This window comes from Halictus rubicundus, chromosome 3 (genome assembly GCF_050948215.1).
Source record: "Halictus rubicundus isolate RS-2024b chromosome 3, iyHalRubi1_principal, whole genome shotgun sequence".
Taxonomy (NCBI): domain Eukaryota; kingdom Metazoa; phylum Arthropoda; class Insecta; order Hymenoptera; family Halictidae; genus Halictus; species Halictus rubicundus.
Window position 1 is genome coordinate 3,083,220 of NC_135151.1, and position 19,846 is coordinate 3,103,065.

The 19,846-nt window shown below is 37.5% G+C and overlaps 2 protein-coding genes across 11 annotated transcripts in view; both read right to left on the reverse strand.

Moving 5' to 3' along the window:
• LOC143352205 (uncharacterized) overlaps positions 1 to 19,846 on the reverse strand; it is a 42,287-nt gene that overhangs the window by 15,505 nt on the left and 6,936 nt on the right. Inside the window, exon 2 of the mRNA XM_076784532.1 lies at positions 18,957 to 19,843. Coding sequence (XP_076640647.1) covers positions 18,957 to 19,225 — 269 coding nt within the window. The 5' untranslated portion in view covers positions 19,226 to 19,843. The remainder of the gene's footprint in view (positions 1 to 18,956; positions 19,844 to 19,846) is intronic.
• On the reverse strand, positions 428 to 14,287 carry LOC143352389 (odorant receptor 4-like). 10 transcript variants are annotated; one of them, XM_076784831.1, is made up of 6 exons: positions 13,861 to 14,287; positions 12,631 to 12,967; positions 3,686 to 3,901; positions 3,374 to 3,487; positions 2,828 to 2,983; positions 428 to 1,272 (listed from the first exon to the last, which is right to left on the reverse strand). In XM_076784831.1, exons 1-6 carry the CDS (start codon positions 14,112 to 14,114, stop codon positions 1,222 to 1,224), a joined length of 1,128 nt encoding a protein of 375 aa, XP_076640946.1. In that variant the 5' UTR covers positions 14,115 to 14,287; the 3' UTR covers positions 428 to 1,221. The 10 variants fall into 10 exon arrangements, with proteins under 10 accessions (XP_076640946.1, XP_076640948.1, XP_076640944.1 ...); XM_076784833.1 differs by lacking the exon at positions 3,686 to 3,901 and adding an exon at positions 10,589 to 10,763 and having other exon boundaries at positions 3,374 to 3,483; XM_076784829.1 differs by lacking the exon at positions 3,686 to 3,901 and adding an exon at positions 10,548 to 10,763.

The window sequence follows — 19,846 nt, forward strand, 5'->3', positions numbered from 1 at the left end:
CTTTTAGTTCAGTTTAGTAGAAACTACAATGCCAGATTATTAGAGTACACAAAAGGAATATAAAGATGAGAAAGTGCTGTTGCCGGGGGGCCATAAAATTAAATATAATAGTATACAACGTGTATAGAATACGATTCCAAAGCAGACGATAGAATATGTCTCACTTACCCATGATTAATCCAAGCAAAAACTAAATAACAGAACAACGCAGAGTACGCCAGTGTCATACCCAAACTAAAGATCGTCTCAACGAATCCGTCAGTGTTAATGTGTTTAATCGCGTATTTGTACTGACAAATTTGGCAAAAAGCAGCACTCAGCAACCATAAAACTTTTCGTAAACCTGCGAAAGGTGTGTTCGGCCAAATTCCAATAAAATGGAGCCCATATTTAACGGACTGGCAAATTGTGTTTCGAGACATAATTTCACACGAAATTAATTAATCCACGTCTTTGTCTCTATACTTTTCTAAATTCTGCTGAACCAGGATACCACAAATTCCATTATAAATGAATATTTGCCACTTTTACGATCACAAGTACTGCATTCAACTACGATCGGTGATTCTTCTTCAACTTCCTACGACAGACTGAAAACTTCCTCGAGAACTATGCCAAAAAAAAAGTCGAAGCCCTCCGACAGTTTGATGCGCGCACGCATGATCTGCATGAATATTCTAAATAGTGCCGCTGTGATTACAGGTTTCCCCGAGAACAGGAAGAGACACGAGTGGATTTGTTGAAGTTGTGGTCCCTGCTTTCCTGCAGTGGTCAACAATATCCATGAAAAATGCAGGGGCCCAAGCACAACTGTCAGGATCATGTTAAATTGATTTAGCCAGAAGCCGTGTCGTACGCGAAGACAAAACTTCTGGAAATGAAATTGATTTTTCCCACGTCCCATATAGCATTATTACGCTTCCAGAATAGCTGAAATATTAGTTTCATGTTTGTTGCAGTGCACAGAGACAGCATACGACATTATTCGAAAGAAATGAGTGCCGGCAGGAAAGCAGTTTCAATCATTGGAGGATAGAATGGTAATTACAACTTAGAAATATATTTTAACTTTTCATTTTGATACATTAACATGTGGTTTTGTACTTTAGTGATACTCACCTACTTATGAGATATTTTAAAGGTGTTATTTAGTACTGCTAATGGCCTTACTATTTCTCAATTACCATATCCTACAGATGAAAAACTTGCGAAGTGTGGTTCTCAGGACATCGCGAAAAGTACACCCATGTAAGACATCGATGCTTTCATAAACTGCGAACATGAAAATCGAAATTACTAAAACCAATTTAAAGCTGCTAACATATTGTGTCTACGATAAGTAGACTGCGAAAATTGTGTATTTAAAACAAAAATGAATTGATGAAATATAAAACAGTAAAAAGATTCGAATGCTTGATATGATTCGTAATTTATTACAATTATCGAAGAAAGAAGCCAATTTTTCTTTGTGTCCAGTGCCATGCGACTGACTTCGACAATTTTTCTTTTGCACAAAGATCGGAAGTGTAATGGTAGGACAACTATTAGGTTGGCAAGAAAGTAATTTCGGTTTCCACTAATAGATGACTTTATGTTTTGTTTGATTGATTTCTGTTAACGTTGCGGTTGTTTTCCTTCTGACATTTCATAACTGCATCTTTTAGGTTACTTTTGAAGCAAATTATACGTAATTTTGATTAAAATTGTTAGTTCTGTGTCAATTTGAACATGGATTGCAAAAACGAACATTATAGTCACATATTGCTTTTTTATTTCCGTAGAGGTGAATAAGCTGCCGAGGCTTACAAAGATATTTCTGAAGTTTATGGTGTGGATTGCTTAACAGAACGCACGTGCCAGAATTGGTTTAAAAAATTCCGTTCTGGAAATTTCTCACTTGAAGACGACCAACGTTCTGGTCGACCATCTGAAGTTGATGATGACCAAATGAAAGCCATTATTGAATCGGATCGTCATATAACTGTCCGAGAGATTGCAGACAGGTTAAATGTCTCGCACACAACTATAGAATATCGTTTAAAAAGTGTCGGAATCGTTAAGAAGCTCGATATTTTGTTCCACACGAATTGAAAGAAATTCACTTAACGCAACGCATCAACATATGCGATATGCATCTCAAACGAAATGAAATCGACCCTTTTCTGAAGCGAATCATCACTGGTGATGAGAAATGGGTTGTTTGCAATAACACAACTCGAAAACGATCATGGTCCAATCATGGAAAGCTGAATTGCACCAAAAGAAGATCATGTTGTCAATTTGGTGGTATTACAAAGGTATTGTGTATGTTGAGCTGCTCTCAAGGAACCAAACCATCAATTCAGATGTTTATTATCGACAACTATCAAAACTGGACATATCAATCAAAGAAAAACAGCCAGAATTGGCAAATCGCAAAGGAATCGTGTTCCACCATGATAACGCCAGGCCACACACATCTTTGGTAACATGTGAAAAGTTATTGGAGTATGGTTGGGAAGTGATGTCACATCCACCATATAGCCCTGACATTGCACCACCAGATTATCATTTATTTCGAAGTTTACAAAACTCTTCGAATGGTAAAACTTTCACTAATGATGATGGTCTGAAATCGCACTTGGATCAGTTTTTCACCGAAAAGGATCAGAAGTTTCATGAGCGCGGAATTATGAACCTGCTAAAAAATATTTATTGATTATAGTTCATTGCTTTGATAAAAAAATTGGATTTTATTTCACCTAAAAATAGCGAAATTACTTTCTTGCCAACCTAATATTTGCAATGACCGATCCGTGACACCATCGATAAACTAGAAGAACCTTACGTTTGCGAAGGTTTGCAAACTGAGAGACGAGAACTTTCCTATAGTTAGCGGCAATCCTGCCTGAGATTTTAGAATTAAAAGCACTAAACCTCGACCAGTAGTTGGCTGCAGGTTGTACCAAGACGTATCGTATATTGCATCGACAATCATCTTGCTCTGGAAGATAAATGAGGATTTTGATATTCAATAAGAAAGTTTCTTTCATCGCTAAAGTATTCCTGTAGACTTATGTTAAGCAAGGGGAAATATTTCTTTTCAACAGTTTCGTTTTCATAATCACATAAGAAAAATACACATTCTAATAATCACTGGTCTATAACATATTTACATAAATTTTTACATAACAGTTTGTTTGTTAATATTGAAGTACAAACGAATAATACAATCAATCAATGATTATTCTTAATTCGAACATACTAGCACTTTGATATAAATTTTCTCTATAATGTTCTGGACTCTGAGTTGCATTTCTATGATGTGAAATATCAACAATAAAATAATATTTAATTATGATTTGCGATTAGATCTTCGAGAAAATTGAATTACCTTTGTATTGAGGTACTCCCCAGCGAAACAATATACGAATATTTCTAACCATACTGCAAAATAGAGAACAGAACACCTTACAATCACGGGAAGTCCATTTTCAACCTGTACTGCCTGAAACAGGGAATCATGTTCATTCGAAGAATTATTTGCATAAGACTATATTAAATTCAGACTATATTATAATTGTGATTATGCTTTCATACTTCACCTTCCAATAGTATGAATTTATAGTATGACTTGAATGATGGCCTAATATCTATATCGACACATAACTTTGTGCATAGAAATTACGATATCAGTATTAATTACAGTTATCAATTGGTATCCTAAACCGCACATAAGTGGAGTGCTCGACAGAAGTTGACAAAAAGCTATATACGAAAACAGTCGTTCAATTCGCTTGGTAAATAGAATAATTTCTTGATGTCTCATCGCAATGAATCGAAAGTGCTCTTCGTCCTGGGAGGACATGCTATGCGTTATTATGTAGCACAGTATATCGATGACACATCCTGCGTGAAGTATCTAAAAGTAATAATTATGCTTAAAAAATTTCCTTGACGATTAGACAATCATTTATACACAATCAGAGCTGCGATCTTCAAACATTTATAACTTCGTTATCTTTACGAAAATTCGTAAACAAATATGCTTAATTTGTCAACAAATGTTTAAAATCCCTTTGCAAATATATTTTTTGAGACATGTACTTTAAGAAGATTGAAAACAAATATCGATTTCTTTTGTTCTCCATGTGCTGAAGTTTGTTGAAATATCAATTGATGCACCAGTTTTTGAAACATCATGTCAACCATATATACATACATATATATATATACCGGGTGAGTCACCAAATGTTAGCACCTCAAATATCTTTGGTGTTTCTAAAGATACGTAAAATATGGTAAGGACAAAGTTGAATGGTACAATGGGGCTGACACGATGCAAAAAAAAGATTTTGTTTTTATGTCATTTTTTTGGAGATGTGAAGGTCACCTTGACTTTTTTAAATGGAACCACCCTTTTTTAAACACCTACAATGATAGTCCCTTTCATTAGGAATTCAGTGACTATAATTAGTCCAAGGTCATTCAAGGTCAAGGACAGAAAAAACGTATAAAACTAAAATATGGAAGCAGAATACGTTTATCACGGTTGAGACTTGTAGTAAATAGTAAACATACTATGGTGGTAGTTAAAGTAAACATACAAAGGTCCTTCAATGTTATTCAGCATTCTTATTTACTATCAGTATGTTTCCAAACGCGATTCCGCTATGTTATATTCGATGACTGAAAAGTGTGATATGATCACGATTTACTGTGAATGTAGAAAAAATGCAGTGCAGGCCCGACTACTTTATGAAGAAAGGTACCCCGAGCGAAACACTCCTTCTAGACATACTTTCACTAATACGTACAGGTTGTTTCGAAGTACTGGAAGTGTACATGCAAGACAGCACAAACGGAAGAATCCCACGACTAATGAAGACAATGAAATTAATATTTTAGCAGCTATAGCTGTCGATCCTCACGTGAGTATGAGAAAAATTTCCCGGGAAGCAGGCATAAGTCAAAGTAGCGTAATACGAATTCTGGTCCGACATAAATTTCATCCGTTCCACATATCGCTCCATCAAGAATTGCACGGGAATGATTTTCAAAATAGAATTAACTTTTGTCAATGGGGATTGCTTCAAAATCATTCATTTTTTTCTAATGTCTTGTTTACGGACGCAGCAACATTTACTAATCATGGCTCAATTAATCTACGGAACGCCCATTATTGGTCTGTGGATAATCCGCACTGGCTGCGAGAAATTGATCATCAAAGACAATGGAGCGTAAACGTGTGGTGTGGTATTTTGAACGACAAAGTAATTGGACCATATTTCGTTAACGGAATGATGACGGGACAGAAATACGCTCAATTTTTGCAAGAAGATCTGCCAATTTTGTTAGAAGATGTCCCTTTACAAAATCGCTACGATATGTAGTACCAACATGACGGTTGTCCTGCTCATTATGCACGAGTAGCAAGAGAAACGTTGGATTCTCGATATCCAAACCGATGGATTGGACGAGGCGGAACAGTTTCATGGCCAGCACGTTCGCCTGATTTAAATCCACTGGATTTCTTTTTATGGGGTCTGAGAAAAGAGACCGTGTACACGGATGCTATAACAACAGTTGAAGATATGCGTCAGAGTATCATCACAGCATGTACGAATATCACGTCGGATACACTTATCAGAGTTCAACATTCCTTCAGAGCTCGTTTACAACAATGTATCGACGCAGACGGCCATCATTTCGAACATTTATAAAATACAGGTATTCAGCTTCCATATTTTAGTTTTATACGTTTTTTCTGTCCTTGACCTTGAATGACCTTGGACTAATTATAGTCACTGAATTCCTAATGAAAGGGACTATCATTGTAGGTGTTTAAAAAAGGGTGGTTCCATTTAAAAAAGTCAAGGTGACCTTCACATCTCCAAAAAAATGACATAAAAACAAAATCTTTTTTTTGCATCGTGTCAGCCCCATTGTACCATTCAACTTTGTCCTTACCATATTTTACGTATCTTTAGAAACAACAAAGATATTTGAGGTGCCAACGTTTGGTGACTCACCCTGTATATATATATACATACCACATACTTTTCTTATCAATAGCTAATTTTAGTACTGTGTAGAGCAACGTGAGGTTTAATTATTTCGTTCCGTCGCGAAATCCTTGGCGAAGGGTCTTCAATAAATCGCGACTTTCACGCGCCAAATTAACTTTAATTGAATACATAGGACGAGTGGACCGTGTACGATGAAGTTATGAAAACTGCGTGGACTGGCGGATTAATGTATGTAATGTCAAAATGTTCTATCGAGTTGGACACACAAAATGAATCACGGTGTGGAGCCTAGGTGTCGCGCTTGTACAGGGTGACCGAAAAATGTTCCGACTCCTTGAAAGAGGTGCTCCTGATGTCATTTGAAGTGACACTTTCCTTTGCAAAAATATCCACCTCCAATACGAGCAAGGGAAGCAAATCGCTGCCCGTACGCGCAGATGCTAAACGGCTCTGTTTTAGCAAATTTCTTATGGGAGGTATAGGATAATAGTCTTGCAAATACTTTATCCGCTGCAAGTGGCTGACTCCTGGCTGTCGAACAAGCTGCGACGTTCAATTAAGTCACAATAGTCAACTGCGACGCAACGATACAACGAATCGAGAGAATCGGTTGGCTGGCGACAATCGGTAGGTCGGTGACGATGAAGGGATTCGAGAAAATCGAAAGACTTGCGATGAAGAGAAAAATCGCGGCAAACGGATAAATCGCAACAACCAAATGAATCACGGCGAACAAATGAGACGTGGCGATCGGAAGAAACGCGACAATTGTATAATTCGCGAAAATAGAAGGAGTCGTGGCAATCGAGAACACAGAACATGCGCCTCAGCGCAGTTATTTGCACTTACCAGCATCAAAAGAAAAGTACTGAACATGCAGTAGGTATATCCCACTATCCCTTGGAAAATAATCTGCGCAGCTAATACGAGCTCGTAAATTGGCGATTGACTGGTGTCGAACGGCAAATCCATGTCTACGAGAAGTTGCCGTTGATTCGAATCGGTGGATTCTGGGATCACAAGAGTGCCGACTGTGACACAAATCGCAGCTAAGATGTGAAGCGCCGGAAGTGTGCACGTTAGACGGAATGAAAGATTGCCCGTTTTCGATATCGCATTAATTTTGTCGAGCGTCGCATACTTCGCGCAATCACCCTCCATCGTTGATATGATTTCACGTATCACGCTAAGAAACGAAATGATCAAAACTTTACCTCATAATATCAAGCGAAACGCGTGACGAGGATTTCAAGCAGATGCTGTTAAACACAGGCATTACTCGTTTCCTTCAAATCAAAATTTTTTATCATATTGCAAAATTCGTGCCAGATTTAACACTTCGTTACACATGTAAGAAATAATAGCACAATTACTCAGGTGGGGTTCCACACACCATATTTCTATAAACCTTAATATGAAATTAACAAATTAAAAGCTTCAAGTAGGTAAATTACGATCAATCAATTATTTTATTCGTCGACTAGAAGTAATTTTTATCGATTACAGTTCAAGATCAAGTACCTCCATTTATAATGAATCAAAACTGAATTGGTCAAGTTCAGACATATTTATATTTTCAACAGAACAAAATGCTACAACTCAATATATGCTACAATAGTCCTTCACACACTTTCTGAATTGGCAACACACTTCCATTATAATAAATACGCTGCGCATCTTTACGCAGCTTCCACCTTTCATAAGCTATTCTGTTAAAGATAGTATATGCAAACAATTTCTTTCACCAATTCGAGAATGTAATTAAGATTTTTGCGATAAAGATTTAAACAATATTTTTGCGATAAACCATAATATTTAAATTATTTACATTCCAGTTCAAGAACTATTGAATTTTCGTATTTTAAACTTCACTTTAGAATCTGGGGACGAGTGATCATAAATATCACTTTATTTCTCCCATATTATAAAAGAGCTGCTTCTTTTGAAAAGTGTCCCATATTTCTTAATAGAGTGAAACGAATGGGAGTGGGGAAATAATTATGACCGTCGGCAAACACAGTTTAAATTCATAAAGAATGAAAACACGAATCTTTAAGTTTCTGTTTGGAGATAGAATGTAAAAATAAACATTATAGAGTATAAATATTTAAGTCTGCAACTGGCACAAGGAAAACTGTTTGTCCAAAAAATATGGCACAACTTCTACATGTCTCTCAAGAATCGTGGATAGTTTCCGTTTATAAAAATAGAAAAAGTGACTTTTAGTTCAGATCCTGGAAGCTACATTGTCAAGTTATTACAACAGAAATATGTACATGAAGATAAGAAAGTGTTGTTGCCTGGGAGCTTCCAAAGGAGACAGGATTCCAAAGTAAACGATAGAATATGCCTCACTTACCCATGATTAATCCAAGCAATAACTAAATAACCGACCGTCGAAGTGTACGCCAGTGTAATACTCAAACTATAGATCGTATCAACGAAGCCGTCAGTGGTAATGTGTCTAATCGCGTATTTGTACTGATAAAATTGACAAAAAGCAGCACTCAGCAACCAAAAAACTCTTCGCAAACCCGCGAAAGGTGTGTCCGGCCAAATGCCAATGAAATGGAGCCCATATTTAACGGACTGGCTAATTGTGTTTCGAGACATAATTTCACACTAAATTGATTAATCCCCGTCCTTCTATTTTTACTTTTCTACATTCCGCCGGCACCAGATTCCACCAATTCCATTATGAACGAATATTTTCCACTTTCGCGACCAGTAAGTACTGCAATAAACTGTGCTCGGTGGTTCTTCACCAACTTCCTACGATAGACTGACAACTTCCTCGAGAACTATGCCAAAAAAAAGTCTAAGTTCTCCGGCAGTTTGATGCGCGCACGCATGATCTGCATGAATATTCTAAATAGTGCCGCTGTGATTATAGGTTTCCCCGAGAACGGGAAGAGACAGGAGTGGATTTGTTGAAGTTGTGGTCCCTGCTTTCCTGCAGTGGTCAACAATTTCCATGAAAAATGCAGGAGCCGATGCACAACTGTCAGGATCATGTTAAATTGATTTAGTCAGGAGCCGTGTCGGACGCGAAGGGAAAACTTCTGGAAATGAAATTGATTTTTTCCACGTCCCATATAGCATTATTACGGTTCGAGAATGCGTGAAATATTAGTTTCATTTTTGTCGCAGAACATAGACACAGCACACGATTTTATTCGAAAGAGATGAACGCCGACAAAAAGGCAGTTTCAACCATAAGAGGATAGAATGGTAACTTAAACTTTCAAATCTATTTTAACTTCTCATTTTGATACATTAACTTGTGATTTTGTACATTAGTGGGACTCACCTAGTTATGTGTTCGGCGGTATTCTAAGGGTGTCGTTTGGTACTGCTAATTGAAGTGTTGCTCTCAGGACATCGCGATAAGTACACCCATGTAAGACGCCGATGCTTTCATAAACTGCGAACATGAAAGTCAAAATTACTAAAACTAATTTAAAAGCTAGTAACATCTTATCTGTATGATAATTAGAGTGCGAATTTTATGTATTTAGAACAAAAATTCTTTAACAATATCATGATATTATTGGTCATTTATTACAATTATTGAAGAAGGAAACCAATTTTTCTTTAGTTCCGGTTCTTTGCGACTGACTTAGACAATTTCTCGTTTGCATAATGAACTGAAGTCTAATGGTAACACGACTATTTGCAATGAACTATAGGAACCTTACGTTTGCGAAGGTTTGCAAACTGAGAGACGAGAACTTTCCTATAGTTAGCGGCAATCCTGCCTGAGATTTTAGAATTAAAAGCACTAAACCTCGACCAGTAGTTGGCTGCAGGTTGTACCAAGACGTATCGTATATTGCATCGACAATCATCTTGCTCTGAAAGATAAATGAGAATTTTAATATTCAACAAGAAAAATTCTTTGATCGCTAAAAAATTCGTGTTAATGTATGTTAACCAAAGGAAAATATTTCCTTTCAACAGTTTCGTTTTCATAATTATATAAGAAAAGTGCACATTTTCAGAATCATGAGGTCAATAACATATTTACATGCATTTTTACAAAACAGTTTGCTAGTTAATATTGAAGTACAAGCCAGTACTAGATTCAATAAATGCTTAAGTTTAATTCGAACATTCTAGCATTTTCGAATAAATTTTTGCTATAATGTTCTGGACTTTGAGTTGCATATCTATGATGTCAAATATCAACAATAAAACAATATTTAATTATAATTGCGATTAGATCTTTGAGAAATTTAATTACCTTATTATTGAGGTACTCCCCAGCGAAACAGTACACGAATATATCTAAACAAACTGCGAAATAGAGAACAGAACACCTTACAATCACGGGTAGACCATTTTCAAGATGTACTGCCTGAAACAAGGAATCATGTTCATTCAAAGAATTATTTCCATAAGACTATATTAAAAATTTTATTTTACTTTCATACTTTGTCTTCCAATTGTATGAATTTATATTATGATTTGAATGATGGTCTAATATGTACATCGACACATAACTTTATGCATAGAAATAACGAAATCAGTATTAATTACAGTTATCAATAGGAATCCTAAACCGCATATAAGTGGAGTACTCGCCAGAACTTGACAGAAAGCTATATACGTAAACAGTTGTTCTATATGCTCGGTAAATAGAATAAGTTCTTGATGTCTCGCCACAACGAATCGAAATTGTCCTTCGTCCTCAGAAGATATGCTATTCGAAATTATGTAGCACAGAATATCGATGACACATCCTGCGTGAAGTATCTAAAAGTAATAATTATGTTTAAAAAAATTTGATGGACGGTTAGGCTATCAGCTGTACACGGTGTTTGACTACAGGTGGAAGAAAATTTAAGGAATGGTTCTCCAAGACGATATAAGACGAAAATGAGGAATAAATAAATTTTTTAGTTATTATGAATTAAAAATCCGCCTAAAACGCAGCAACCCGACCAACAGAGATGTACGTTGCTCACGTCATAAAGCGACAGTCGATTATCAAAGGAAGTCCTCGCTCGAACCCAGTGGTTAGTCTTTGACGTCACACACTTTAGCCAATAATTTGGCTAGAACCGAAAATCCGTGTGAAATGACCCAATCGGACGGTTTACACGCCTAATTCTTGCCAGGTGACTTCTTGCGCGCCGCTATGACGTAAGCAACGTACACCTCTGTTGGCCGGGTTGCCGCATATTAGGCGGTTTTTTAATTGTTAATAACTAAAATATGAAGCCGAAATCACAATTTTCTCACTCTTCATTTTCGTCTTACATTCTCGTGGAGAACCACCCGGTAAATTTTCTCCCACCTGTATTCGAGCACCCTGTTTACAATGATAGCTGCGATCTTCGAACATTTAATTCGTAATAACATTTAATTATGTTTAAGGCGTAGACCGCGGATCGAACACCACTGATCTAACGCACGATTTTTCTAAAACGATTAGGGAGAGCATTACGCATATCTAAAATGCACGTTGTGACACGCTTGATTGGGTGGTCAGACGAAAAGCAGGACACGAGAGGGACCGCTGTAAGACTAAAATTTATGGCCATCACATGTCTCCGGTCACCTACAGATTGGTACGCAGAGTCGATGGGTAACTGTTCGTAAACAATCGTCTATCCTTCTTCTAGAACAGAGCTGCTCAACCTACCTATTAGCGGGCAAGGGCGCCCGCCATTGAGCAATTGTCTCAGCGGAATGGGGGTAGGCCATAGCACACGTAGCTGTAGCTGGCCACGTAGTTGTGACAATGCGTGTGACAAAAAAATGCAGCTTTGCCCGCAAGGGGCGTAGCTCCGTGCCCGCCGTTCTGTGTATACCCAGGGCACGAATATCACTGCCCGTACGGGCAGACCCTGAGCAGCTTTGTTCTAGAAAATGTCTAAACCCCTCGCCGTACTCGGATGAATTCAGGTCCAACCGGTGTTATTTATATTTGACATGATATTACGACTACGAGCCTGATACGCAATATTTACGTTTAACCCGAACATCTCATCACGAGACAGACTCGTTAAAGTACGGCTAGGGGTTCAGGGAGGTATAGGACAATACACACTCGTCGCGATCGGATGTGTCGATAGGATGCTTGATGAGAGTAACTGAGATCCGATCACTTGGATTGTGAGTACCTAACTTTTGGGCGCTTTTATTATAATTGTACGCGTCGCAAGCAAACGTGTCGTGAATGATGCTTTCAAATAATCGATCCCCTGCGAGTGGCTGAGTCGCGGCTGTCGAACAAGCTGCGACATTCAAATAAATCACAATAGTGAACCGCGACACAACGATACAATGATTCGAGAAAATCAGTTGGCTGACGACAATCGGTAGGTCTGCGACGATAAAGGGAATCGAGAAAATCGAAAGAATAGCGATAAAGAGAATAATTGCGGCAAACGGACAAATCGGAACAATCGAATGAGTCACGGCGAACAAATGGATCGCGACGATCGAGTGAGACAAGACGATCGGATGTAGCGAGATTATCGATTGATGAACGAAATGATCGGTCGACATGAGACGATCGGAAGAAACGCGACGATCGTATAAATCGCGAAAAGAAAATGAGTCGTGGCAATCGAGAACACGGAACATTCGCCCGAACGCAATTATTTGCACTTACCAGCATCAAAAGAATAGTACTGAACATGCTGTAAGTATATCCCACTACCCCTTGGAAAATAAACTGCGCAGCTAATACGAGCTCGTAAGTTGGCGATTGATTCAAATCGAACGGCACATCCATGTCAATGACAAGTTTCCGATCATTCGAATTGTTGGCTTGTGGGATCACGAGAGTGCCAACTGCGACACAAAACGCGGCTAACAGGTGAAGCGCCGGAATTGTGCTCGTTAAACGGTATGAAAGATCCGCCGTTCTCGATATCGCATTATTCCTGTCGAACGGCGCATACTTCGCGCAATCATCCTCCATCGCTGATATGATTTCACGTAGCACGCTAAGAAACGAAATGATCAATATCTTGCCTCATAATATCAAGCCAAAATCGTGACGAGAATATCAAGCAGAAGCTTTTAAACACAAACATTACTCGTTTCCCTCAAATCAAAATATTTTATCATATTGCGTAAGTATAGTATAAGTAGTACAAGTAAACAATTTCTTTCGTCTATTCAAGAATTTAATTAAGCTAAAGCAAGACAAAAATTCTATTAACTTTTGTGAATGTTACCGTTCCTTTGTATTTTACAAAATACATTTCACGATTGCAGTAAGATCCGTAATCTAATAACAAGATTTTTGCGATAAACCATAATATTTACATTATTTACATTCCAGTTGAAGAACTATTGAATTTTCGTATTTTAAACTTCACTTTAGAATTTGGGGACGTGTGAACATAAATATCACTTTATTTCTCCCTTATTTCTCCCTTATTAAAGTGTCCCAGATTTCTTAATAGAGTGAAACGAATGGGAGTGGGGGAATATTTATGACCGTCGGCAAACACAGTTTAAATTCAGAAAGAACAAGAACAAGAAACTTTAGGTTTCTTTTTGACGATAGAATGTGAAAATAGATATTGTAAAACATTAATATTTAATTCTGCACCTGGCACAAGGAAAAATGTTTGTCCAAAAAAATATGGCACAACGTCTACATGTCTTACAAGTATCATGGATAGTTTCCGTTTATAAAAACATAAAATGTGACTTTTAGTTCAGTTGCCTGGAAGCTACATTGTCAAATTATTAGAACAGAAATATGTACATAAAGATAAGAAAATGTTGTTGCCTAGGAGCTTTAAAATTCGATATAATATTGGTATAACAATATACAACGGGTATAGAACAGGATTTCAAAGCAGACGATAAAACATGCCTCACTTACCCATGATTAATCCAAGCAATAACTAAATAACCGACCGTCGAAGTGTACGCCATTGCAGTACCCAAACTATAGATCGTATCAACGAAGCCGTCAGTGTTAATGTGTTTAATCGCGTATTTGTACTGACAAAATTGGCAAAAAGCAGCACTCAGCAACCAAAGAACTTTTCGCAAACCTGGCAAAGGTGTGTCCGGCCAAATGCCAATGAAATGGAGCCCATATTTGACGGACTGGCTAATTGTGTTTCGAGACATAATTTCATACGAAATTGATTAATCCACTTCTTTCTTTCTTTACTTTTTTAAATTCCGCCGGCCCCCAATTCCACAAATTCCATTATGAACGAATCTTTGCCACTTTCACGACCAGTAAGTACTGCATTAAACTGTGCTCGGTGGTTCTTCACCAACCTCCTACGATAGACTGAAAACTTTCTCGAGAACTATGCAAAAAACAAGTCCACGAAAGCAGTCCTCCGATCGTTTGATGCACGCACGCATGATCTGCATGAATATTCTAAATAGTGTCGCTGTGATTACAGGTTTCCCCGAGAACAGGAAGGGACAGGAGAGGATTTGTTGAAGTTGCGATCCCTGCTTTCCTGCAGTGGCCAAGAATTTCCATGAAAAATGCAGGAGCCAATGCACAACTGCCAGGACCATATTAAATTGATTTAGCTAGAAGTCGTGCCGGACGCGGAGAGAAAACTTGTGGAAATGAAATTGATTTTTTCCACGTCCCTTATAGCATTATTACCGTTCGAGAATAGCTGAAATATTGGTTTCATATTTGTCGCTGAGCAGAGAGACAAAAGAGATGAGTGCCGACAAGAAAGCAGTTTCAATCGTCCGAGGATAGAATGGTAACTTGAGTTTTCACATATATTTTCACTTTACATTTTGATACATTGAAATTTGATTTTGTACTCTAGTGTGACTCACCTACTAATGTGTTCAGCGGTATTCGAAGAGTGTTGTATAGTACTGCCACTTCCCTTGAAATTTCTCAATTACCACATGCTACAGATGAGGAACTTGCGGAGTGTTGTTCTCGGGCCATCGTAAACAATACTAACACGTAAGACGCCGATACTTTCATAACCTTTAAAAACAGCAAACAGGAATATTTATTAAAATTAAGGTTATTTTAACATTGTCACGAATTTTTACGCAATCTGTCTAGTGTTAAACGTATGCTATTGTTGAAGGTATGAAAACATTTTTTATGGAAATTAAAAACCGTACATCGAAAAATTCTAAAAGATTTATCTTAACGTTGCAGTACTCTCCAACACAATGTTCGCGTATGTTTTTACAGAAACTGCATGTTAGCTAACAATAAATTTTACTGTATATTTTATATACTTTACTTTATATTTTGTAGCTTTATGTAGAAATTGTCCCAGGCGTACAGTTGGCCGCGATAACATTTTGGCACTCTGAAAAAGACGATAACTTTGTTAATATTGGACCACACAAATTGGATATTTCTACAAAGATAAAACAATTGGTTTTCTGTATGACGTGACATAGAAATTTTGAAAAAAATGCTTTTGGTCGAGATTGTGAAGGAAATACTGAAAGATGTTTTTTATCATTTTTATTTTTGTGAGCCGGTATTGAAAATTTCAAAAAATACGCTCTATAGATCTGTGGCAATTCAATGTACAGACTACGAAGTTAGCAAACTTTCACTTTCGAAGAGAGAGATTGTTTCAGTATCCAGAAACCATAGTAGTGATAGTCAATATTTCAAAGTGAAATTACACAAAATAGCTTAAAACAACTTAATAAAAAAAATCAAATAAGCTCAAATTGTCCTGACGATTTAGTGCCCAAAATTAGGTGCAAATCCATAAAACAGTTCAGTGTGGAACATGTTCACGTAAATGTTTCCATTGCACATATACATACAATAATATTTCTTTGTTTCACATTGTGATTAAAAAAACATTAATCACATCATCCCATCACTCCTGTAAAATTATCTAGGTTTAAATATAGAATGTGTATTAGAGTACAGAAGAGTTCTGACGTTCTCCTCTTCTTGCAGCTGTTTAACCTCTGTTCGGGAAGAAAACGTTAGAAGCAAAGTATGAATGTACAAACATTTTATTTAGTATAACTATCTAATTTTCTTCTAAATCCTAAAATCACGCTATAAATGGATAACACGCGTTGCAATTTTCAGGACATCGCGAGAAGTACAGACATGTAAGACGCTGAAGCCTTCATAATCTGCAAACATGAAAATCCAAATTAGTAGAGCTAATTTAAAAGCTAAAGACATTTTGTCTGTATGATAATTAGACTGCGAATTTTACGTATTTAGAACAAAAATAATTCATGGAATATAAAATACTAAAAAGATTACAAAACATTAACAACATCATGATATTATTTCTAATTTATTACAAAAGGAAACCGATATTTCCTTGGTTCCAGTGCCTTGAGACTGACGTACACAATTCTTTTTTGCATAAACATTCGAAGTCTAATGGTAACACGACTACTTGCAATGAATGATCATTGCGGCCATAAATAAACTACAAGAACCTTACGTTTGCGAAGCTTTGCAGACTGAGAGATGAAAACTTTCCGAAAGTTAGCGGCAATCCCTTTTGAGATTTTAGAATTAAAAGTACTAAACGTCGGCTGGTAGTTGGTTTCAGGTCGTACCAACACATTTCGTATATTGCATCAACAATCATCTTGCTCTGAAAAGTAAATGAGAATTTTGATATTCAATAAGAAAGATTCTTTCAACGCTAAAGATTTTCTGTTGACTTATGTTAGGGGAGGCAAAATATTTCCCTTCAACAGTTTCAATTAAATCTTTGGGAAAATTTAATCACCTTAATATTAAGGTACTCCCCAGCGAAACAGTAAACGAATATTTCCAAACAAATTACAACGTAGTAAAAAGAAGACTTTAGAATCATGGGAAGTCCATTTTCAACCTGTAATGCCTGAAACAGAGAATCATGATCATTCCAGGAATTATTTCTATAAAATCACATGCAAATTGTCCTAGGTACAGCTATATCTATTTCAAAGGAAATATGTATACAATAAAAACTTAACTAATATCCATTGTCAATTCGAGTAGGAGTTATTAAGTACAATTCTACGAAATATACTTGCACATAAACATTCCGATACTATCGCATTGTAAGAATTGTAATTGTCGCGGATGCATCTGTAATCCAGTATCAAGTATCAGGCTACAGTAAAGTCTTGATCTAACAATAAGCCGAACGGAGTTCGCTTATCCCCTTTACTGAACGGCATGGGGCCCAGACGCTCATGCTGCCTCGGTAGCCGAGCAGCGTAAAGTGTAAACGTGCCATATGTATTGTAGTATGTTTTCAGTCGCGTGGACCGTGTTTATACGCGCTGTCCTTTTCTACATTCGGTCAACGCAGGGTCGCCAGATCAAGACTTGTTCCCCAACCCTAATTTCCCTTTCTAACGCGCTATTCCCCACGCTTCCGCCGCGGCCCGGTCACGTGACACGGTCCGTCTCTGTCGTGCATATTCTCCGGTACTTGTGGAGAGAGAGGGTAACTTTTTCTCCTCAATTCGTCCTCGCTCCCCTTATCTGGCGACACTGGGTCGACGTGGTCACAATAAAATAGTAGCCCTACACGATCTATGTCACAGCACGGACCTGAGGCTTAGTTAGATCAAGACTTTATTGTATATGACGATTGCGATTATACTTTCGTACTTCAGCTTGCAAAAGTATCAATGAAAATGGTATGACTTGCATGAAGGCCCAATATATCGACACATAACTCTGTGCATAGAAATTACGAAACCGGTATTAATTACTGTTATGAAAAGGAATCCAAGGCAGCATATAATCAGTGTGTTCGTCAGAAGCTGGCAAAGAGCAATGTACGTAAACAATCGTTCAATTCGCTGGGTAAATAGAATGATTTCTTGATGTCTCATCGCAACGAATCGAAATTGCCTGTCGTTCAGAGAAGATGTATGCGTTATTATGTGGGACAGTATATCGATAACACATCCTGCGTGAAGTATCTAAAAGTAAGAAATATGATTAAAAAATTTGAATGTTGGTCAGAATATCAATTATACACACTGAGGAATATAGCTTCGTTATAAATCCTTCCGCAGACATATTTTTAACGACATGTGCTTTAAGAAAATGCAAAAGAAAATTCGATTTTTCCATTTTTCCAGCTATACATGTGCTGAAAAGGCATACCACATTTTGGCTCGACTGGTGCCACAGTTTTTGAGATGTTATTACAACCAGATACTTTTATTATGAGCAGCTAATATTAGTTTGCTGTACTGCAGCCAATTCCAATTATTATTTTAACAAAAAAAAAAAGTTGTAATTACCCTTCAAAATAAGATAAGTAATGTAGAAACAAGTTTCGTATTAATTACTTTTAATCAATTGTTATAAAAAATTTGCAAACAAGCGTGATTAAAGATACCCACCGCAGTAGAGTAGAATTGTCCGCACTTACCGACATCAATAGAAAAGAACTGAACATGCTGAAGGTAAAGCCCGCCATCGCTTGGAAAATAATCTGCGCAGCTAATACGAGCTCGTAAGTTGGCGACTGATTTGTGTCGAACGGCAAATCCATGTCCATGAGAAGTTGCCGAGCATTCGAATCATTGGATTGTGGGACCGCGAGAGTGCCGAGTGCGTTACAACTCACAGACACCATGTAAAGCGCCGGAATTGTGCTCGTTAAACGAAATGACAGATCCCCCGTTTTCGATATCACATTATTCCTGTCGAGAGCCGCATACTTCGCGCAATCATGCTCCATCGTTGATATGATTTCATGTACCACGCTAAGAAACGAAATTATTAATCCCTTGCCACTTAACATCAACCCAAACTCGTGACGATTATTTTAAACAGAAGCTGTTAAACACAAACATTACTCATTTCGTTCAAATAAAAATATTTTCTCACATTGCAAAGTTCGTGGCTGATTTAACTCTTAAATACACAGGTAAGCACAACTACATGCTTAAATAGCACAACTACATAGGTGGGGTTTTAATTGGAATAATACTATTTAAGATAGAATATGGCCCACTCACCCATGATTAATCCAAGCAACAATTAATTTACCGATCAACAAAGTGTACGCCATTGCAAGACTCAAACTATAGATCATCTCAATGAAACCGTCAGTGTTAAAGTGTGTAATCATGTATTTGTACTGATAAATTTGGCAAAAAACAGTAGCCAACAACCAAAAAACTATTCGTAAGCCCGAGAATGGTGTGCCCGGCCAAATGCCAATGAAATGGAGCCCATATTTAACGGACTGGCTAATTGTATTTCGGGATATCATTTCACACGACATTAATGTATCCACTGCTTTATTTCTTCTCTTTTCTAAATTCCGACGACCACTGATACCTCTAAGTCCATTATGAACGAATCTTTGCCACTTTCACGACCAGAAGTACTGCATTCAACTGCGCTCGATGGTTCTTCATCAACTTCCTACGATAGACTGAAAACTTCCCCGAGAACTATGCAAAAGGAAAAGCCCGCGAAAGCAGTCCTCCGGCCGTTTGATGCGCGCACGCATGATCTGCATGAATATTCTAAATAATGCCGCGGTGATTGCAGGTTTCCTCGAGAACAAGAAGGGACAGCAGAGAATTTGTTGAAGTTGCGGTCCCCGCTTTCCTGCAGTGACCAACGATTTGCATGAAAAATGCAGGAGCCGATGCAAGACTGTCAGGATCATATTAAATTGATTTAGTTTGATGTCGTGTCAGATGGGGAGAGAAAACTTCTGGAAATAAATTCATTTTTTCCACGTCCCATATAGCATTATTACGGTTCGAGAATAGCTGAAATATTAGTTTCATTTTTGTCGCAGAGCACAAAGACAGCATACGATTTTATTCGAAAAAGATGAGCGCCGCCGGCAAGAAAGGAATATCAATCATCGGAGGATAGAATATTTTAGCTT